At 30.5% G+C, this 24,233-nt stretch overlaps 2 protein-coding genes across 3 annotated transcripts; both read left to right on the top strand.

Moving 5' to 3' along the window:
- The first annotated feature begins 2,201 nt into the window (after window positions 1-2,201).
- On the top strand, window positions 2,202-5,189 carry LOC107862131 (putative pentatricopeptide repeat-containing protein At5g13230, mitochondrial). Its single transcript, XM_016707596.2, has one exon. It carries the CDS (start codon window positions 2,576-2,578, stop codon window positions 5,081-5,083), a length of 2,508 nt encoding a protein of 835 aa, XP_016563082.1. The 5' UTR covers window positions 2,202-2,575; the 3' UTR covers window positions 5,084-5,189.
- Window positions 5,190-18,605: 13,416 nt separating this feature from the next.
- Window positions 18,606-22,552, top strand: LOC107862213 (protein TIFY 6B). Of its 2 annotated transcripts, none has more exons than XM_016707707.2 (7): window positions 18,606-18,943; window positions 20,627-20,820; window positions 21,144-21,250; window positions 21,340-21,430; window positions 21,526-21,856; window positions 21,952-22,009; window positions 22,145-22,552. In XM_016707707.2, exons 1-7 carry the CDS (start codon window positions 18,877-18,879, stop codon window positions 22,284-22,286), a joined length of 990 nt encoding a protein of 329 aa, XP_016563193.2. In that variant the 5' UTR covers window positions 18,606-18,876; the 3' UTR covers window positions 22,287-22,552. The 2 variants fall into 2 exon arrangements, with proteins under 2 accessions (XP_016563193.2, XP_016563192.2); XM_016707706.2 differs by having other exon boundaries at window positions 18,628-18,943; window positions 20,961-21,250.
- The last annotated feature ends 1,681 nt before the right edge of the window (window positions 22,553-24,233 follow it).

Below are 24,233 nucleotides of genomic sequence, written 5' to 3' on the forward strand. Positions count from 1 at the left end.
CTTTCTCTCAACTTTTTTCACAATTACATATACATAAGTAACAGATACATAACTAGCAAATTATTTGCCTATAAAAAAGAAAAATAATGGTAGGAGATTAAATGATAGAGAAATTAGTGAAATTTTGATTGGGATATGTTTCTTGAATCCTTAAAATTAGCAACAACTTCATGATTCAAATTTGAATCACCATCCTCCAATCACAATTCTCTCAAATCCTCTAAATTAAAAATATTACATAAAAATACAAAATTAAATCAGCAAAGAACGTCAGAAAAACTTATATTTACCTAATTCAAAACATATTATTGATAATGATACATAAGCTACTACGTATTTTTTTTAGATGAACTATAAATACAATACATATATATCAGTTATGCCCAACATTTTTAATATATCGTTTGCAAGACAATCCAAAACAAGTTCAAAATTTAGTATCTATTAGATATAATGATATATCTTAAAAAAATTGATCTATGCATCGTAACAAATATGTTGAATGTATTAGGTGTAAACTAACTCAAATCATATGAAATTTCTTATTATGTATCATAAAAAATGTAATATATCGTTAAAATTAGATCTATATATCAATCTCAGTATATTGATGTATCAGGTATAACAAAAATCAAAATCACATATAAATATTAATATGTATCAGAAAGCATGCAATGTCTTATTACCCCTAGAACTATATATCAGACTTAGTAAAGTGAATGTATCAGATGTTAAAAAAACGTAAATCACACGCAAATTTCAGTATGTATCAGAAAGCATGCAATGTCTCAGTGTATTATACTTATGTATCAGATTCACCATTTACATTATCATTAGTTAAATTTTCTACTACGATACATAATAATAATGTATATGCAAGAAATTTATCTATCAAGAACATAAAAATCATACCTTCGAAATCAAATTCACCAGGCACAAACTCAATACCAACTTCAATAGGAGTTGATGCATACAGTTAATGAAGGTTGTGGAAGTTGTAACTTTAATGTTGATGGATTAGAGGATAAACAAGTTCTGCATCAACAACGGAATTTTGGCTTAATCTGCGTCAATATCACCGTGATTTAGGGAGAAAAAATAGGAGTTGTGTGTTGTGTATAATATTGGGTAGTGATGTATCTGATAAAGAACTTGTTTAGAGATTTAGAAGAAATTTTTGTAATTAATTTAGTGGAATGAGATTTGAAGTAATATATAAAAACTCAGGGGTCGTTTGGTGTGAGGTAATAGAGCAAATAATTCTGGGATAAAATAATAGTCTCAAAATAATTTTTTTAATGCATCATTTGGTTGGTAATACTCGAAATAACTTATTCCGGGATTAATAGTAGTTGAGATAATTTATCCCACACATTTGGTGGTATAAGTTATCCCACCCTAATTTATCCTTGGATAACATTATAAAATGACAAAACTATCCCCAAAACCTATGATTTTCATTCCACACACACATATATATTTTATTTATGAATATATTATACGTTAAATTTATTTGAATAATTATTATGTTTATTTAAATATTTTAATTTCTCTAAAAAACAATTGAAATGTCGACTCCATTGTTGAATTACGTATTTTAAATTAAATAGTTTTTTAATCACATGAAAAATGATATTATATATATCAATTAAAATGAATTTTAATATTTTATATCGAGTGATATGTGTTTAAATAAAGTGACATAAACAATAAATCCTTTTTTACTTTAATAAGCTTAAGTTGGAAGTTTTTAGTATTTCAAACTAAATAAGATGTACTAAGATTTTTTTTAAACACACACGACATAATCATGAGAAGACACACACAAAAATATTAAAGCTAAATAAGATAAAAGTTTTATTTTTAAAATACACACGACGTAATCATGAAAATGCACGCACACAAAAAAATTAAGCTAAATAAGATGAAAGTTATATTTTTAAAATAAATATTTAAAGTTTGAAAAGAAATACATATAAAAAAAATTAAATAAGATGGAGAGTATTTTAGTAATTTATTAATTTATTCTTAGAAATTATACCATGTATATTACTTTGAATACAACAAATCAAATACTTAATAAAAAATAATCTCAGCATAACTAATTTCAGTATAACTTATTCCAACATAACTAATCCATCATAACTACATAATGGGCCACTCCAGTGATCCATAGTCCATACAATACGGGCTCCATGTACTAAAAGGACCAACCTGGGAGCAACCAACACAAGAACTATGGAAGAGAGTACAAAAATGTCTTTTTCTTTTCAAAATTGTACAGAAAAGGTATACTTATTTTTTTTTTCCATATGTTCGCATTGGAATTCTGATTATGCCCACATTAAAATCCTGATTAATCTGAATTGTGCGTCACTCCCAATAGAGTTTTGTCCATACTAGGATCGAAACCCCACCACAATCCATGTTGGTATGGAGTGGAGCAGCCCGTCTACTGGTATAACCCTCTGTAAATATTCAAGCATAAAATTTACTAAAATTTTAAATTTCTATCTTGCCCCGCCCTGCACCTGCACCTGCACCTGCACCCGCATATGTCTAAACATACACACGCATGCTGAGGTACGTACTGGGCAGAGGACAGGCATGGACAACATTTGCAAACCTTCCAGCATTCCAATCCCAATTCTGGGTTCTGTTATGGCACTGCCAATTCTCATCCCAATCCTTCCACTTCACCAAAAACCAACACACGAATTTACAAGAAATTTCATCATTCGATTCTCGTGCATACGCGAACCTGCTTCAGAGTTCCGTAAAGACCAAGGATTTCATCGCTGGAAAGGCACTCCACTGCGACATTTTAAAGAGAGGCGGCGCATGTCTAGACCTATTCGGGCAAAACATTTTGCTCAACTTGTACGTCAAGTGTGAGTTATTACATGATGCAGTTCACCTGTTCGACGAAATGTCTACGAGAAACGTCGTTTCATTTGTTACGTTACTTCAGGGCTATTTGCAGGCAGAGCAGTATACGGCAGCCGTTGAATTGTTTGTTAGGTTGCATAGAGAAGGTCATGAGCTGAACCCGTTTGTATTCACGACGATCTTGAAAGTGCTTGTGAGTATGGAGGAAGCGGAGATGGGTTGGAGGATTCACGCGTGTATTTATAAGCTTGGACATGACTCTAATCCTTTTGTTACTACTGCCCTCGTTGATGCTTACTCCGTTTCAGGACTTGTTGATTTTTCGAGGGATGTTTTTGATGGCGTTATTGACAAGGACATGGTTTCTTGGACAGGGATGGTTACTTGCTATGCAGAAAATGAGTGTTTTGATGAAGCGCTTGGGTGCCTCTCCCAAATGAGGCTGGAGGGTTGGATGCCGAACAATTATACATTTGCGAGTGTCATAAAGGCTTGCCTTGGTCTACAGGCCATTGATGTGGGAAAGAGTGTTCATGGATGTGTATTAAAAACGAGGTATGAGATGGATCCTTCGGTTGGTATTTCGTTGCTTGACCTATATTGTAAATCTGGAGATTTGAATGACGCTGCGCGTGTGTTTCAAGAGATTCCTGAGCGTGATGTAGTTCACTGGAGTTTTATTATTGCACGATTTTCACAGAGTAACCGCTGTGATGAGGCACTGGAGTTCTTTTCCCAAATGAGGAGAGAATCAGTTGTTCCAAACCAGTTTACTTTTGCTAGTGTGCTGCAGGCATGTGCATCTGTGGAGGCGTTAGACCTTGGGATGCAAATCCACTGCTACGTGACAAAGTTTGGTCTTTATTCAGATGTGTTTGTTACAAATGCCCTCATGGATGTGTATGCCAAGTGTGGGAAGATGGAAAATACCGTAGGAATGTTTCTGGAGACGGAGAACAAAAATGAGGTATCATGGAACACCATTATCGTTGGCCATGTTCAATGTGGAGATGTAGAGAAGGCGCTATCTCTGTTTATTGATATGCATGAAGCTCAAGTGCGAGGTTCATCGGTGACATATTCTTCTCTGCTGCGTGCCTGTGCAGCCCTGGCTGCATTGGAGACAGGTCATCAAATTCACTCCTTCACTATAAAAACCATTTACGATCAAGATCTTGCAGTTGGAAATGCTTTAGTGGATATGTATGCAAAATGTGGGAGTATTAAGGATGCTCGTTTGGCGTTTGAAACAATGAATGAGCGTGATGTTGTTTCATGGAATGCTATGGTTTCAGCATATTCCATGCATGGTCTTGGGAGTGAAGCTCTCAATATCTTTGAGAGAATGGTCAGATCGCATGTCAATCCCAATCAATTAACATTTCTCGGTGTTCTTTCAGCATGTAGCAATTCAGGATCTTTGAGTCAAGGATATGCCTATCTCTCTATGATGCTGGATGATTATGGTATCGAACCTTGGATTGAACATTATACATGCATGGTATCACTTTTGGGGCGCTTAGGTCACCTTGATAAGGCTCTTAAGTTGATTGAAGACATCCCATTTGAGCCAAGTGTCATGGTATGGCGTGCTTTGCTTGGTGCCTGTGTTCTTCATAATGAAGTTGAGCTTGGGAAAACAGCTGCTCAGCGTGTGCTTGAATTGGAACCACAAGATGAAGCGGCTTATGTGTTATTATCGAATATGTATGCCACTTCGAAGAGGTGGGAGAATGTAGCTTTTGTTCGGAAAAGTATGAAGAAGAAACGACTAAAGAAGGAACCAGGACTTAGTTGGGTTGAAAACCAGGGCAGTGTTCATTATTTCTCTGTTGGTGATGCTTCTTCACATCCTGATATCAAACTCATACACGGAATGTTGGAATGGTTTAACTTGAAAAGTAAGGGAGGAGGATACATTCCTAATTGTGATGTTGTTCTACTTGATGTCGAAGATGATGAAAAGATACGCCTCCTTTGGTTACACAGCGAGAGGTTAGCTTTAGCGTTTGCTTTACTAAGAACTCCGCCTGGAAGCCCAATTCGGATTATTAAAAATCTACGAATATGTTTAGACTGTCATGCGGCAATCAAGTTTATATCAACACTTGTGCAGCGAGAAATTGTTATAAGAGATATAAATAGGTTTCACCACTTCCAAAATGGAGCTTGTTCATGTGGTGATTACTGGTAATATGCCTCAGCTCCTAGGCTGACTATGTATCCCATTTATGTCATACTTGCCTGTTTTGGCCTCTCAGGCACTGATGCTGAAGTTGCTCCATCATTGATCCTCCTCACTCCTCTCTCTACCCATTTTCTTACTTTGTATGTGAAACCTGTAAACAACAATACCCAGCATATTCCCACAAAGTGGGCTCCGCGGAGGGTAAGTGTGCGCAATTCGTACCGCTACTTCAAAGGCTAGAGATCCCCGGATTAAGACAAGAACAGTCTAGAAAAAAATATAGTAAAGAACAATAGGTATTAGCACAATAAGTAATAATAGAAATAAGATTACCACAAAGTAATACTACAATGATCTATCCAAACCAACAAGCATTACCACAACTATACATATAACTGCCACAAAGTAATACTATAATCGATCTATCCAAAACAAGTAAACAACAAACATTACCCCCCACCCCCACATACATATAGAGAGAGACTCGTGAAATGTTCACGTCTGGAAAAAAAGAAAAACTTTGATGTAAAAAAAGTTCAAATAATATGAAGTGCAAATTAAAGTATGTAGGAACTTCATAATCTTATTCCTAATTATGCAACCCTTTTAGTCATGCAACTTTCAAAGGAAATCATTTTTCACTTACGTTGTTGGAAATTCTAAAAACATCCAAAAGTACGCTATTTTATGGCACAATCTTTTCTTGAATTAATCATGTTCATGATGTTCATTTCATTAATTGTTAGTTGTCCTTTTTTTTTTTTTTTTTATCTAACTAATTAGATAGGAATACAAAAAGGATCATAACTAAAAAGGCTTAACTCACACCATCAAATTACATGGTCCATGACCTATTGATGTTGAAATACAAAAAGAATCAACAATATATTAAATGAAGAATATGAATGTGTTATTAAGTGAACTAAAGAAGGGTCTTCTGAGTTGGTCAATTAATGACTTTTCACTTTTTCTAATGCAGTCATTTAATATAATTACAGAGTTAAAAAGGAGTAAATTTACTAATATAATCCTAGATCCAATGGCGAAAAATAGGAACAATGTCCCCCTCCCCCTCCCCCGCCTTTTTTTAAAAGAAAAATCTAGTCCATACAGAAGTTTCAGATCACCTTATTTATGCTTGATTTTATATTATATAGATAATCATGTAGAAATGTGTAATTAATTTAAAGAGAACAATTTTTATTTTTAAAAATGACTATTGGATATGAAATTAATATAATCACTCTTAAAATTTAAAATAAGATATTTACCCCAGAAAAAAATAAAATGATTACATTTAAACTCACACTATAACTATATATAAACTTGAAATAGAAAAATATAAACCCCCATAAGGGTTCAAACTCACAATCATCAATAACATGACCTCCTACCACTGAGTCATGCCATTACTTAGTTATGAATTCCCACCTATTAATATTTAAATCTATTGAGAATTTTTTTAATTTAATTATAAGTCTTACGGTGACAGATAAAGATTTTCGAAAAACCCCGTACGTTATTGTAGATCTCCCCGTGAAGATTGATAAATCACCAATGATAATATATTCTTCAAGTTTGGATTAATCAGATGAATATTTTACACAAATAAGGCTATATATATGTCGCCTCTCCCACTTCCCAAGAAATAAAAAATTGGACACCAAAATTATTATAAGGTTTATACTTGTACAAAAACACCAACAATAAAAAGAAAAAAAATGAATGAAACTTCGTGGGAAAAGATTTTTAATAAAAAGGAGCAAAATAAGAAGTCAAAGAAGAATTGCGAAGGAAAGTAATAAAATGGAAAAGTAAGAATTGAGGAGAACGTTTGCTTTAATATTTATGTTAACAAAAAAAATTCTTAACATAACATGAAATATTTGAGTAAATACAATTAGATGAATATTAAGTGTTTTTCTTAATTTTATAATCTATTTTTAATAATTATTTTAAAAAAAATAATTTTATAATTATTTTTTAATAATTGGAATCCTCAATGCAATTTTTTATTTTTATTTTTTAAAAATTTATAATTTCTTTTAAAAATATTTCACGTGTAGATTACTTCGTATCTTAAGTAGACAAAAAATATTGAGCAAGTGGAGTTGTTTCTGGGTAGGTGTTACAAATATAATACTGCAACAAAAACAGCCCCTAGTTTTGGGTGCCTTGTGAGTTTTGGACCACGTTGGTAAGACATTTTTTAATTAAGTATTTTATACACTTTTTTGTTTCTGGAAAAGTAATTGAATGCAATTGTTTAAAGGACGTGTGTTTCGAGGAGAAAAAAGGTTGAGTACTATTTAAAAAAGAAAAAGGGCCAAAAGCAAAATTTGTTTATAAAATACTATACAACATTGTCTGTGTCCATTTAAGTATTTTAATATTTATTTTGAACAAATTTGTAATTAAAGAGTAAATAGCTTATTTAAGACAACTTGTAAGCAATATTTTAAATCGGCAGTTTCTTAATCGGACAACTTATAAGCAGATCATGAAAAAAATATTGCGGTAATTTTTCAGACTTGCAGTTAAGTAGATAACTTATGATTTTGAAAAAAATAATTTGTTTAGTATGAAAAAAATAATCCTTAACTTTTGTATTGCTTAAAGAACATATTAGTTATTCTAACAAAAAACTTATCTATCCACATTTTAAATATATCAATACTGATTTATTAAATTAATTTGTACATCATAAAATAAAAAAGTCAAATAGTCACTTTTAAAAATCCCCATGTGCAGCTGTTGAAAGGTGGGCGTCTTGAGAAATTTATAATAAAATATGGAGCTATTAAATACACCTTGTTTTTCCCCAAGGAGTTATTAATTATTGTAAATAAATTAACAAAGATGAGTGCTAGAAAGTACGGAATAATTAAAAAAAAATAAGGATAGGTGGTGCGGGGGTGGGGGTGGGGGGTCCTAAAAATAAATAAATAAACACATTGCTATCGATTACGTAGGAAATGACGTCACGGATCAAATTTTGGGCCCCACAATTTAATATTCGTTTTATAATATTAAACTACCTGTCACATGCCTTCATTAAATTATACATTGCAACCAAAAAAATAAAATAAAAAAGTATAGTATATACATTTATTTATTTATCCAAAAGAAAGTAGTAGATTTTTTTCTTTTTCTTTTAAAAAAGTTCACTCGGAGTTTGATATCCCAAAGAGACATCTGTCTACATATTAAAATCCAATTAATTTGGATTATTATCGGATAAATTCATTTGGAGTAGCGCTATATATAGAAAAAAAATTTATATTTAGATATCAAAATTCAAATCTCTAATTAAGAAAAAATCAACCTCATATATGTATTATATTTTTTTATGGTAAAAAAAAAGACAATAATAAAAATAGACATTGATGATTATCGAGATGGAAGATTTTGTTTTTCCAACATAACTAACACAAATTGTCTAGTAAAAAAAATAAATTGTTGATTCTAAATTTATAGCCACCGATACCTCAGTAGTAGTTGGTGAATTTTAATATTAAATTAAATTACATGATAATTTATAAATGTTATAAAGTGTAGAAAGTGGTAATTATTAATTTACTAGAGGTGAATGGCCCATGTTAGCACGGGCTCAACACTATAGATATTTTTTAGCATCAAAATTCGATATTAATGAGATACAAACATAAATGTACATATTGAAATGTTTCATACAAAAACTAGAACAAAAAATACTTCAATTAACAACAAAGTCTTGGGTCATCTTCTCAAAGGCAAAACACTTATAAATACAGATATTGAAATGTTTTGAACCACTACTAAGTTAAGAAATTTTTATGGATGGGTGAACGATATTATCAGATCTAGATATCCAAATATAACAACAGTTAGAATTGAGGTGGCAGCGCGAAAAATATTTTCAAGATTAACTATTATGATTTATAATACTTTTTATGTAATTTTTAAATGATATATGTTATACTCTCTGTCTCAATTTGTGTGGTATTGATACAATTTTTGAGAGTTAACTAAATTTTTTACATATTTTTAAAATATTTTAATTATTAATTGTTGTGATTTGTAGTACTTTTTCTTCTGTTCTAATTTACGTGACAGTAATAAAATTTAGAGAGTCAACCAAATTTTTTTTATGTCTTTTAATTACTTTAAATTGTTAATTATTATTTTATAATACTTTTAAGTAATTCTCAAATATATAATAGATTAAAATTGAAAGTAAAATAAACAAATATAAAAGGAAGTATCTAAGTAGGCAACACAACAAACACGTCAATCTGCTACATGCTTATCATTTTATGTCTATTTTTTCCTTTTTATTTAATATCATTAATTTTTTAATGCTTAAATGATTAATTAAGAGCAGTATTTAGTAAAATTACAATTGAAGCAGCTGAAATAGACATGTCATAAATGTCTATTTTTTTAATTAAATATTATTATTTTTTTAATACATAAATGACCTACAATAATTAATTAGGAGTGATACAATAAAATCAAGGTTGAAGGACGCCAACTTAATTTAAAACATCAAGAGTTAATTTATCATTTATCGATTTTATCATTTTATTAAATATTATTAATTTTTTAATACTTAGACGACTCATCATAATTAATTAGGAGCGATATTTAGTAAAATTATGGTTGAAGCTGCAACAAACATGTCATAAACACATATTTTTCTTATTTTAATTAAATACTATTAATATACTAATACATAAATTACTTATAATAATTAATTAGGGGTGATATAGTAAAATCATGGCGCAACTCTTGAAGCAGTCATGTCGAAACCAATGTTTTAATTAAATATTATGAATTTTTTAATACATAAATGACTTATAATAATTAATTAGGGGTAATACGGTAAAATCACGATTGAAGGGGGTCAACTTAATTTAATATGTCAAAAGTTAGTTTATCATTTTATGTTTATTTTATTTTTTAAAAATATTATTAGATTTTTAACACTTAGATGACTCATAATAATTAATTATGAGCGATATTTAGCAAAATTATGGTTGAAGCAGCTGCAGCAGACATGCCATCTATTTTTTTAATTAAATATTATTAATTTTTTAATACATAAATGACTTATAATAACTAATTAGGAATAATATAGTAAAATCATGATTAAAGCAGCTGAAACAAACATCATAAATATCTATTTTTTAATTAAATATTATTAATTCTAATATATTAATGACTTATAATAATTAATTAGGGGTTATATAGTAAAGCTATTATTAATTCTAATATATAAATGGCTTATAATAATTAATTAGGGATAATATGGTAAATCACGAAGCAATTAGGGGTAATATAGTAAATAATGAAGCACCTGGTCGAAACCAGCGCTCTAATATATAAATAACTTATAATAATTAATTAGGGGTAATATAGTAAAAAATATTATTAATTCTAATATATAAATGACTTATAATAATTAGTTAGAAGTAATGTGGTAAATCACAGAGCAATTAAGAGTAATATAGTAAATAATGAAGCAGTTGGTCGAAACCAGCGCTTCTATTATATAGAAATAATAATAATAAATAAAATAATATATATATTTTATAATAATTAATTATATGTGATATAATAATTAGACAGGGATGATATAATATAATTACGGTTGAAGCAGATATGTCATAAATATTTATTTTATTTTAATTAAATATTATTAATTTTTTAATATATAAATAATTTATAATAATTAAATAGGAGTAGCATCAATGACAAAGTGGTAATTTATTGTAATGGCATTAGTTATAATTAATTTGAAATGGATGGACTTTTCTTATAGTTATTGATAAGGTCCAAATATTAAAACTCAAAATACAATTTTCCTAAGCAAATTAATCTTGCAAAATATTTTATAGACCCTAATATCCTAAAACTTTGTTTTAATACCCATAAACTAACATGTCAAAACCATCATTTCTAATATATAGAAAAGAAATGATAATTATTATAACATTTCATCATAATTTTGTCATTTAATATTTCTTTACTCTTATTATTTTTATATATGTAATTTTATGAGTTAGTGTTAAAAATATGGCTATAAAGTTCTTGTAACTTCTACCATTATTTTATCTCTTTATGCATTGTAATTCATATAACGTATATGTAACCTCTAAAACATTCATCTTCTTCACTTGATATTCACTACTCCCTCATTTACTAAATGGGAGAAATACTACACCCGTATAAAGAGTGTGTTTTTTCTTGTGATGGTATAGATAAGTGGTAGTATATTGTGAAGATAAGATAAAATGATAAGTGTATAAAAATATTAACATGTGTGGTAGTGAAAGAGAGAGTTGAGATATAAAAAATATTTTAAGTCTTCAACTATATTCACTATACTAAAGAAAATAACTGTATTAGTGAAAAAGGGAGTTGAGACATAGAAAATATCCCACGTCTTCAATTATATTCAATATACAAAAGAGTAATTTTTAGTGAAAGAAAGAGTTGAGACATAAAAAATATTTCAAGTCTTTAACTATATTCATTATACAAAGAGTTTTAATATGTTGAAGTTTTGATAGTCTGTTGTATTCTGGAGGGGACAAGTCAAGAGATATATTGTTGGATCAGTGTAGATTGTGCTGCAGTAGACTTAAATCTCCTTAAAGAAAGTGAAATATATGCACCTCAGCAAAAAAAAAAAAAAGAGATTATCTTACTTTCTTCAAATTTTCGTTCATTTTATTATTTCAATTGTAATATTATGATTTGTGATAAATTACACAAAGGGTATTTAATAGTAAAATTTCCATTATGGTGATATCAGCATGTCCAGATCAAGGCTTTAGTTTCTTTTTTTGGTAAACTAGATGGGGTGCCAATAATTAAAAGTAGTTTATCATACAAAAAGCCTAACCAGACGCAAACACAAAACTGCTTGAGTTAGTATTGTCATTAGATACAGATCTTGGGAAAGTTTTTCCTGTAAAATTCTCCCAAAAAACTACCCCTATTTCAGTCGAAGGGATTGAAAAACATGAAGTCAATCAAAGAGTTCCTTTTCCGAGCCAAACTTTGCTAGTTTGTCCGCTGTCCTATTCTGCTCTCTGAAAATGTGCTGGATTAGAGGACTTCCCAAGCTATCTAGTAAGGATCTGCGGGCATATAGGTTAGAGTCACAAAGAAGGTTACCATTACGTAACATCTTTAGTTTCTCATTTACCTTCAAGTTAATTGATATGTTTACTTGTATACCCCTCCACCCTTTTCAAATAATATCTCTTTTTGAGTGGAGAATCTAGTGAAAATCATCTTTCTATCCTATCTATTAAGTTGAGGATCTTATTCTTTTCAAATCTTCCTTATATACTACACTAACTATTTATTGTACGTTTGATCCACCTATGAATTACTGGCCATTACATTTATTATTTTTAATTATTAGCAATTTGTTTCATGTACACAGGAACCAAATAAAAGTGTCCAATTTATTGAAAGTTAAAAGTGCATAGACAATTAGACATATATCACGATATTGACTTCATTTTTTTTTTAAAAGAAAAAGATCAATTAACAATAAATGAGGCATAATTAATTGTTCCGAAATTTCCATCCTCAAATAATTGTGTCGCCAACTAAAGCATCTTCAACTAATATTGCCATGATTTTTACATTTTTTTTAATAAAAACTTATATTCCTAGGATAGGAGAATCAATTTATCATGTACTGGTAAAATATGTCCTATTATTGAGAATGGAGATAGAAAATTCTATTAGTGGATCTGTATTATCTGATTAAAATATTGTTGATGAAAACTAACCTGATTAGTATTAGTATAATATGTGTGTATGGTCACCAAACCACCACGATGAAACATATGGAGTACTAAAAAATTGAAGACTTTATTTTAATTACAGTAATAAAGTTTAATGAAGGTTATTAAACTGTTTTGCATAAAGGTCTGAAGAACCATTCAATGTTTAATAAGTTGAACTGTGATGTGTAAGAATGCCAGATTTACTAACAGATGGAGTACTTCATAACCAAAATACTGAAAACTAAATACTTCCTCCGTGTCTAATTAAATTCATTCTTACTAAAATTAGATGTTTATTACAATACTTGTCAGTTCATAAAATCTACTCATAATTAGTTTTTTGTTCCACTTTACGCCATAGTAATAAATACAAAGGGAGATTAATATAATACAAAAAGAGAAGTATTAAATAAAGTTAAGTGATAAATAAAAATAATTTAATCAAATTATCTTCGTGTTAATATTTTCCTTAAAAATGTGTCAAATAAATAGAAAAGGAGGGAGCAAATGAAGAGATAAAATTATCACCTACGCTATTTTGAATGATTGTATGGCCGTTACTTATTGTTTTGAAATGTATATATTATATTATATTATCTCAATAAATATAATATTTGATAAATTTTATTTATTTTTAATCGATATCTAATATTTCATGTCAATAATATGAAGAATAAACTTATCAGAAGGAGGAGGAGGGGGAGGGGGAGGGGGAGGGGGTAGGTATGATTACATAACAATATATTTAGCTATATGATATAATAAAATCTAAATAATAACTGAAATAAAATATTTAAGCAAACACCACGATACGATTCAATAATGAACCATCAATATTCAAACAAGGTCTCATAATGCTCTTTTTATATAGAACGACCTAGCACATCTGGTAAGTCGTATCATTGAATTATTCATTAATCAATATTATATTATTTTATACTGAAATCTTTTTTTATTTTATTCAATTATAATGACTTATCAACAACAATAACAAAAAATTCAGTGTATTTTTACAAAATGGAGTCTAGGGAGGGTAAAATGTACACAATCCATACCACTATCTCCGAAGGAGTAGAGAGACTGTTTTCAATCGATCCCCGCCTCAAGATAAAGAATAGTAAATGAGGTCGTAATGAAACATGAAACAGGATGAATAACATAACAGAAATAATACAAATAGCAATCTAAGAAAGACGAAATAAGAGCAATACGAAATAACAAATAGGAAATAAAAAATAAAGAAATAGGACACCCACCTAGTAGTACCATACACTCACAAGCCCAAAGACACCCATCCCACCTAAACTCTCCGGGCTAGAGACTCCTATCTATGGACAGAGTCCTAGGATTACTAACCCGGCTATACAAAAGCTCTCCTAACTACTAGCTACAACCCACACTCACACTAGCCTTCTACCCTCATCTGCGACCTCCACACCTTCCTATTGAGGGTCATGTCCTCAGTAAGCTGTAGCTGCTCCATGTCATGTCTAATTAACTCCCTTCAATATTTCTTCGGCCTACCTCTACTCCTTATGAAGTCATCCATAGCTAGCCTCTCACACCTACGAATGGGACATCCGTGCTCCTCCTCATCACATGCCCAAACCATCTCAGTCTTCTTTCCTGCATCTTCTCCTCCACCGAAGCCACTCCCACCTTCTCCCGGATAATCTCATTTCTAACTCTATCCCCTCTAGTAAGCCCACACATCCAACACAACATTCTTATTTCCGCCATCTTTAATTTTTAATGTAGGAGTTCTTAACTGACCAACACTTCGCTCCGTACAGCATGACCGGACGAACTGCCACTCAGAAGAATTTACTTTTTAAGCTTAAGGAACATCTTTTTATCACACAACACTTCCGAGACGAGCCTCCACTTCATCCAACCTACTTCAATATATTTAGAAACATCCTCATCAATCTCGTTATTTCCTTGAATCATAAACTCAAGATACTTAAAATTATCTTTTTTACAAATATTCTGAGAATCCAACCTTATAGAAATAATATTTCTAAATTGTTAGTATAAAAATAAAATCTTCTTACATCTTTAATTGGCATGGATGAGTTTTAACTTTTAAAGCAAAGTCATGGTTGGCGTGTATGAGATCTAAAATTATTTTAAAAATAATTTTTTCGTTAGTTAGAGCTCACGTTGTCATGTGAATATATTCTTAAAATATACGATAATTTCTACTTTTGTGTTATCTTACTATTTTGGTACTTCTACTATAGTATTGAATAATTATTCTACATTTTCATGTGCTTCGTTGAATTATTAATTCGTGGATCTCGTTTGAATTCAATTTTTTCAAGATTCCTCTTTTTCTTTTTTTGTTCCTTTCAATAATATTATGATTATGATTAAATAAACTTTTGATGGGTGGACTATTCAACAATATTGGCCATTTTTTTATGGGTTGGAGCTAAATAAATAAATAATAAAATAAATTCAGCGAACCATTCAATGAACCGAACTCTTTTTCTTTACCTTTTTTTTTTGGTTTGAAGCAGTTATTTTAAGTATAAGTATTATTATCATCATTTTTATAAGATGGGTTTTTATCATAATTTCATATTTCTAAAACATAACCATTAGCAATTGTTCCATTGACTTTTTACTTTGGACTTTGTAGTAAATGTTTAACATGTTTGGCCGGTCGTCTTCTGTAAAATTAAAAATATTTTTACTTTAGAAAGTCAAGTTATTTGAAATATTATTATTTACTAAGAATAAAATAAGAGTCCGGATAGAATTAAAAAAAATAGTTTTTTAGTTTAAGTGATTAAAAACTTAAAATAAGTGCTTATAAATTAAGCAGATAAATGTTTGGATAAAAGTGTTGAAACTGAAAAAAAATTGATGATGTGTTTGGTAAATAAGTGATGCTAAACATTTTTTTGTTGTTAAAATGACTTAAATATTCTTAAAGTTGTTAACATCACAAATAACGTGAATTATTAATAATTTTTAATTTTAAAATAAAATTTTGAACAAACCTCTGATGTAATAATGGATTCGATGAAAATAAAGAACAAAGATGAAGAAGAAATTAGAGGGAAGAGATGAAGCGAAGCGGCAAAGAAAAAAAGAAAAAAAAGCTATATATTCAAGGGCTACAAGTTTAGGATATTGTTGAAATTGAAGAAAAATATAAAGGATAAAAAGATAAATATTTTGATCAAACTTAAAAGAATTTTAATCTAAAAAACAAAAAACTGAGGTACTCAGCTTCTCACTTTTTGATTTTTTTAATCAATTTGTAACTTTTTTTAGATAATAATTTTACCAAACACCTTAAAAAGCTAAAAAATAATAATTAAAAATTGATTTAATCATATTTTAATTCTATACAAACAGGCTCTAATACATAGCTGCCTTACCATTTATTACCACTCATATATCAATAATTTAATTTTACCCTCTTAAAGAGCTTTCATCACCTTTGCTTCTTTAATGACTCAAATTACTATTTCCAAATTGAAAGTGATAGATATTTCAATCTGAGTAATTTCTTTATAAATTAATCAAAATTAAAAATATACTCACATTATGAATTTCTTAGAAAAAAACCTCCTTTATCTTACTTCTTAGGTATAGATTACATACATTTTATTCCTTTTCAAACTTCTTTTTATGAAAACACATTGAAGGCATATTGAAAGTGTTACTATTGTTGGTGAATCGTAAAATGGACCCTTTTTTATTTTCACTAGGACTCATACCACTTCTTTTGAATTTTTTTTTCTGTTTTATTCATAATATTAATTATTTTTAAAAAAAATTATTTTTAAAAATATAATATTAAATATTACTAATTTATATGAACATCATAGTAGAATCCTTATATTAGTTATCAATTTTTAAGGGGCATATAAAGTTCATTTTAAATAAGTAAAAGTGAATGAAATGGGACAGTATTTATATTTATTTATTATTTTTATCTATAATATATAATCTATATCTATAATTTATAATCTATATTTATAATCGATATATATAATATATAATCTATTAAAAGTGCGAAGGGCATTGGAAATATGTTTGAAATTATCCTTCATTAAAAGTCTTTACTCTAAACATAATTATCTTTTTACTATTTTTTTTAATATTTAATAATTAAAAATTAATTAAATATATTTATGATAAACTTTTTATTATTAGAATTCATCAGAATTAATGAAAATTAATATTTTTTTCATTAGTTTAAGAATTGTAAATCAACGAAATTTGATTTTAAGAGATTTAAAAAGTCTATGAATCTGCATCTACATTTATAATATATTAAATCCATTAATCACTTGAAATTTCTGATGATAAAATATATACGTGTTTATAATAAAATATATGTTTTGAACTTTGCACTTTATTAAAACCTTCCTAATAGATAAAATTCGCTAAATTTAAATAATTAAAAGTTAAACATGCGGCAAAACTACTTATAAATAAGAAAGCGAAAGAGGCCGAACAGAATGATGCCACATGTCGTGGTGCGTTGTTGTTTTTGCAGAGCCAGGCTGTTATTTACAAGGAGAAATTTGAATGATGTACGCTACTCACAAATGTGAACATTAATTAATTATGAAAAAAAAAACAGTAAGAAAAAAAAGAAAAAGAAATGGAAAATCATATGACGTATATTTCGAGATGAATAGTCACGTGTTTTGATACGTGTCCTTATAGGACTCTCTATTGTGGGCAACGTGATTTTAAATTTTTAATGAAATGTTTTCCCACTTTGCGATGAAACAAGTTACTTTAGATTCTATAACTTATCCTAATATTTATATCAGTCAAATATAGGATTAATTTATATTAATTTTCGTTTCAAAATTAGTTTGTAGTCTGCGTCAAACAAGTCCTTAAGGTTAATTATCTAAGTAAAAAGAGATTCTTCTTTTTGAGAATAATCAATTAAATTCACATTTTAATTTTGTTAACCGAATTTTATAGCTCGTGTTTACACCACTCAATTCTTATATATAATCAATACAAATTTTAATGAAAAAAATAATATACCTTAATATGATTATGAAGTCCGAGTAAGTTTTATACTTGAAAGAATCTTGAACTCATATAGAAGGTTATAAACATTAAAATAAATAATACCATCGTTTAGGATTGTAAGTGTGATGAATAAAATTATTTTATGAGCTCAAATAATAAAAGTAATCTTCCACAGAAAATGTAGGATAAATTTTTTATTTAAATGTGGAATCAGATATTATGCGAGAAACAAAATACTATTTTTTGCGGCTAAACAATGCTTGTTCATTATACTTAATTATAAATATTCAATAATATTTATTCAATTTAAAAAAATTAATTTGTAATTCATCCCTTTCTAGCTATTCATTTTACCTTTTAAATAGTATTCATCACTTAATATATTTCATATTAAACTTATTATATTTAAATTAATAAAATTATTTTTATTTTGTGTATTATATCACTATAGTAAAATTTCTTTGAAGATAACGGTATGAATTGTGTATATTTTACCCTCTTTAAATTCTACTTTATTGGAATACATTGAGTTTTTTATTATTGTTATTATATTACTATAGTAAAATTATTTTTATTATTTATTATTTGTACATGTATTAGTGATATGTTAATAGTTGACAAGTATTAATTTGACGGAGGAAGTCCAAGCACGGAAGAATTACCGGTAATAATCGGTAAACTTGTACTAGCACGGAAAGATTACCGGTAATAAATAAAGAGAAGTGCGCGTAATCTTGAAGGAATCAACGGCGCCGACGTTATCTGATTAATAAAAAAAAGGGAAAAAAAAAAAGAAGAAGAAGCAATGAATTCATTTTTAAAACCTTTATATCCTACCATTTCATTCACATTTCTCCTTTCACAAATAAACAAAGCAAACCCCAAAAAGAACAAATAATCAACAGAGCTCTCTATAGTTTTATACAGACAAATCTCTTCCAATTCTAAAATATACTTGTATAAGTATAATTCCTCAAGTTAAAGTGGAGAAAAATGGAGAGAGATTTCATGGGTTTGAGTAGTGTAAAGCAAGAAGTTGTTGAAGAACCTACAGATTCAGGTAACTATATTGTTTTTATGTAATATTTCTTCTGTTTCAATAGTGCAAACAAGCCAAATAGTGTTGACAAGTGAGGCTTGCTCAGGTGGTTGAATGAATATAGGGGCTGACCTAGCAAGCACCCAGGCGGAAAATTACATATCGTTATATACGGTTAAAATTATTTTTTGTGTATATATTAGATGTTTAAGCCTACTTTGACCTCTTCGTATACGTACTTTGAACGTCTTAGTGAAAATTCTAGCTTTGACAAGGTTGAACACATCGATAGGTTGAGTGTTCGAGTCATGCTGGAGGATAAGTGGGAACACTATTGCTCCTCGTGAGGGTGGTGGAAGGTATTGAAACTCATATGACTGTTCAAGAATCGAATTGGGTTTCGATCTAACTTATACAAGTTCAGGATTTTAGTTTCATTTTTACAAATTTCATCTGTTTTTCCTCACCCCCAAACAGAGAAAGGTTGTTTTATTGCTCCATTGTAGAAGGGGAGCCGTGGAGTAACGGGCAACGTTGCTGTCACGTAACTAGAAGATTACGGGTTCAAGCCTGGTAAACAACCTCTTGCAGAAATGCACTCTTATGGTGGGCCCTTCTGCGTAGCAGGAACTTTAGTGCATTAGGCTGCGCCCTTTTATATTGCTCTGTTGTAGGTTGACATCTATATTAGTATCTTTTATAGATAATGGTAGAAAATACACCTGAACTATCAACATTTTTGATATATAAATGGTGATAATTCAGGTAAAAGAAGGTAGAAAAAAAGGGAAATAACACTGAAACACGTGAAAATACGAGAGTTGTATTTTTGACCATTAGTGCGAAAATACATAGTGTGGTCCACGTTGAGTGAGAATACTTCAAATGGGAAAATTTAAAAAGGAATCCTATTTGTTGTGGAGTGGGTACTGCAACTGTAAGGTTTGATTTTTTAAATGAGATGGAACCTTTGAGCTAGGCTTTGTTTAGCGGATTACAAGCACCTTTTTGAATGCATTGTATGAGTTGGATTAATTTACTTGTGAAAAATAATTTTTTTTTAATTTAGATGAGTTGTGAAACCCCACAAGTCATCTTCTTTCATGAATAAATTATGTTGTATATTACTAAGAACATGATTAAAGTAATGAATAAAGTATTTTTCCTCTCCCGTTATAATAAGGTAGTAGTAGTATTAAAGAAATCCCAACTTGTATGGTTGTATGTATAATGTTACTTTGACTAGATGGTTTTCCATGTTCTTTACTTCTTCTTGCATTGGTAAATACAATATTGTATGCTATTATATTGCACATGAGATGCTTAATAGCCTGTATTTAAATTCCGAGAAGGCAAGAACCTTTTTTAGCTGCACTAGTGAAGCACTTTTGAATTGTTTATTTGTTCACATTGTCTTATTTTAAGGGGAAAAAGAAGGTCTTGGAAAGAGTACATAGGTTATGACAATATATAGGTTCGTGGGTCGGCGTCTCGTCTGTCTTTTCTGAATATATACTTCACCAATTTTACCAAGTAGTTGATTATTATTTAGGTAACTACTTAATTGCATTTGTTTATTGGTAGAGTTAATAAAGTTGAATTAGGTATTTCTTTCACATCAGAAGCCCGCTTATACACCTAGTAAATATAGTGTTGGATGCAACTAAGATGGTAATTTTCTTTGTTTGTTTTGTGATTTTGCAGCACCTGCAAGAAGTTCAGCGATGCAGTGGTCATTCTCGAACGTCTCTGCTCATCCTCAATACCTCTCTTTCAAGAATGCTCAAGAGGATAAACCTGAAATTGGTTTTGATTCTCTTGCATCAACTGGATTGGTGACTATAACCACAACTAAAGCTGTCGACTCGAGGCATAGGACATGCCCTGGTGTCACACGGGTTAGTTATGGATCTCCATAAACATGTATTTTAATTTACCTCCTAAAATGCCTAGATGGGATTGCCGAATGGTGCCAGAGATCTTGTATGAATACTTTCCCACTTGCTGTCTTTTCATTAGTTGTTCCTCTAAATGTCAGAAAAATATGATGCTTGAAAAGCAAGGTGGAACACACTACACAGCGACAGCTTTCCCTCCTCATCACTATGATGCACACTCCATGCATCGATTTCATGGAGTCAGAGTGCTCCCAGTTGCAAATCCGATTTCTGTATCTATGACTATGCCTGGTCATAAGTCTTTTATTTCTCCTGTTGGACAGAATCTGATAACTACTGTAAATTCACTCCCTGGTGCGGGAGCTCCTGTTGCTGGCTCCACTTCAGTTGTTCCAAGTAGCAGCGCTGTCGTCGGCACCACTGATTTAAGGTATGTTAGCTAACATTGATATATAATGTCTATTTAGAAAACTTTTACTGAAGGGAGATGCTGAGTTTGTTGTGGATTTTTATTGGCAGGGGTGCTCCCAAGACTCCCCCAGGTCCTGCCCAGTTGACCATCTTTTATGGTGGTTCTGTCTGCGTTTATGACAATGTTTCACCAGAAAAGGTAAATTCGCTAGACCTTTAGGTTTTCTTTGATATTGGTTTCATGAATTTATCTTATGTTGAGTATCTTAGCAATTATTTCTTCTTTTGGTTTAGGCTCAAGCTATTATGTTGCTTGCTGGAAATGCACCACCTGTTACACCAAATGCAACAACATCTATTCTATCTCCTGTTCAGGCGCCTATCCCAAAGTCTCCTGCTATTGACTCTTTTGTTGTAAATCAGTGCCATAATACAACACCTACTCTTGTCAGCCCCATTTCTATAACATCCCGTGGTGGCTCGCAATCTGCTGGAGTGACTAGTAATACAAATGGAGCAACTATAATCAAATCAATAGGAGTAGTGCCATCTCCTTCTCTTAAAGCAGAGCCTTCCAATGTTGCCAGTCCTGTAGGATCTTTTCCTGCCCCCCTGGTCCCATCAGGTATATTCTCGTGCTTTCCTAACTGAATATTGCTACCTCAAAGATTCTTGACCAATTTTTCACCAGCATAATGATTGGGTATTTCTCATTTCCAGCTGTGCCGCAGGCACGCAAGGCATCATTGGCTCGGTTCCTGGAGAAGCGCAAGGAAAGGTAATATGGGGTTTGTTTTCATTTAATTTGCGTTAATGTGTGCTGTCTTATTCAAGTGTAACCTTCACGAGCACCGCCACCATCACTGCACACACTTTTTTTTGAATAACTGCACTTCTGTGTTCTTGAATCCAGGGTAACAAGTGCATCACCTTATCCTCCCAACAGCAAGCAATCCCCAGAATGTAGCACTCCTACTCCAGGACTTGGTAGCAGAAGCCTCTCTATGAACTCTTCAGGCTCATGTTCTCCCCACATTATCAATTTGGTCAAGTAGACGTGAAATACCAAAGGCGGCAAAATAATGTTGACACAGAAAGAAGACTGTACCAGAAAATTATTTTTAAAGCTACTATTAAATTGCGTTCGTTTGGACCCTCAGTAGTTCTGTTTTTTCTTAGATATGATTATTCTAGGTTCCTTTTCTTGTAATTGTGATCGGAGCCTTTTCTCCGATGAAATACTACAAGCTTTTTGTAGGTTTCCAAATTTTTGCCAATGTAAAGAAGCATTTTTTCCTCAATAGTTATTATGTTGTCAGGATATGGTTTTTATTCTTCTATTCACCACTTTGTACATCTGAGCCGTGTTTTCTCATCGCCATCAGTAGATTGTGTTTGGATGAGTCCCAAGTTGAAATAAGGGAACAATTAACTTTGATGTCCTAATACGAGTTCTCCACAACTTCCTATCTAGTAGGTAGGAGTACGTAGGTTACCCTTAATAGTTTCTTGTTATTCGATTTCTGCTCCTATTTATCGTTTCGTATACTGCTAATAATCATATGTTTGTTCTCTGAGAATTTTTTAATAAATTATACTATTTATTCTTTATTTCTTATATAATTATACCTAATTTACGTCAGTTTAGTGAATACCAGAGCATCCCAAAATTACACATAGGTGGGTCCGCCCCTGTTGGTTCATGTATATTCACTACATTTGGTGGTATCAGAGGGAAGACTTTCAAAGGCATGACAACGTACATAAGAGTATTTTTTTGTTTTTGCATTAGGGGACCTGATGACGTTGTATTAGGACAAGCCATAATTTCTTTATTTTGTGTAAGGATTTGTCCATATTTGACGAGTAGAGTAGAATTTGTGATCCCAAGATGTTGAATTTTCAGGTCACAAGAACTCAATTTGCTAAATAAAGACGATTCTGCATTATTTGTGTCATGTGAGATGGGGTCTGGGTCACGGGTGAAAAAAGAGTTTTAAAATGAGGTGTAGGTGACACAAGTCTTAATTATTAATTGGATGTGACAATTGCTTTATTATGTATTAAGAAAGTTGAAAAATTTTTAAAATAATCCACAAGTTTTAAAATTTACACTTTGATTTCAATATATACCTAAAATAACGAGGAGCGGAGGGAAAAAAGGCGTCTTTTTCTCTCTTTTCATCCATTGTTGTTTTCTCTCTCTTAGCGATTTTTGTCGTTAATTGTTTCTGTTTCTGCTGCTTTATTCATCATCTTTTGCTTCATCTTCTTCTTGTCGACCATTTGTTGTTGTTGTTGGTACAACGCTACTGCTGCGATCTGACCAATTTCTTAGGTCAAACTTTGTTTACTACATCACTTTCCACAGGTTACTCTGGTAAGTAAAATTATGATTTTTATTCGTATTTGTCATCTGGGTACACTTTTGTTTTTCCAACAATGGATAGAATCCCGATTATGAATCTAGCACAAGTGCCCACAATTTAAACAAATCAATCATCTAGTGCATCAGATGAGTAATATGTTGCATCAGACTATTTATCTGTTGCATCATCGTATTATCTGTTGCATCAGACGTATTATCTGTTATATTAGGATGTTTATCTGTTGCACCAGACTAATTATCTGTTGCATCAGAATGTTTATCTGTTGCACCAGACTAATTATGTGTTGCAACGAATGATTAATCTGTTTGAAACAACACAAATCACCCCCTGCCACAAACCCAACAGATAAATCTTGTTATTGCTACTGGATTCTAAATTATTCCTTTTTACGTCGAATCATCGAAATATTTGTTGAGAAGATAATAGACAGAATGAAAATTAAATATGGATTAAAACGTCAAAGATCAAACATAATTTATTTATTAAACAAATAAAAATACATATAATAGACTAAAAGAAAAATAATAGTCTAATTATTATTATTATTATTATTATTATTATTATTATTATCAGCATCATCATTGCCAGCCTGCCAATCTTCAACCGGAAGTA

Source organism: Capsicum annuum, chromosome 3 (genome assembly GCF_002878395.1).
Source record: "Capsicum annuum cultivar UCD-10X-F1 chromosome 3, UCD10Xv1.1, whole genome shotgun sequence".
In the NCBI taxonomy this organism is placed as follows: Eukaryota; Viridiplantae; Streptophyta; class Magnoliopsida; order Solanales; family Solanaceae; genus Capsicum; species Capsicum annuum.

Coding starts and splice junctions, on each gene's coding strand:
- LOC107862131 (XM_016707596.2), top strand. CDS start 2,576: ATGCTGAGGTACGTACTGGGCAGAGGACAGGCATGGACAACATTTGCA.
- LOC107862213 (XM_016707706.2), top strand. CDS start 18,877: ATGGAGAGAGATTTCATGGGTTTGAGTAGTGTAAAGCAAGAAGTTGTT. Junction 20,821..20,960: donor CATGCCCTGGTGTCACACGG/GTTAGTTATGGA, acceptor TCTAAATGTCAG/AAAAATATGATGCTTGAAAA. Junction 21,857..21,951: donor TGCCCCCCTGGTCCCATCAG/GTATATTCTCGT, acceptor TCTCATTTCCAG/CTGTGCCGCAGGCACGCAAG.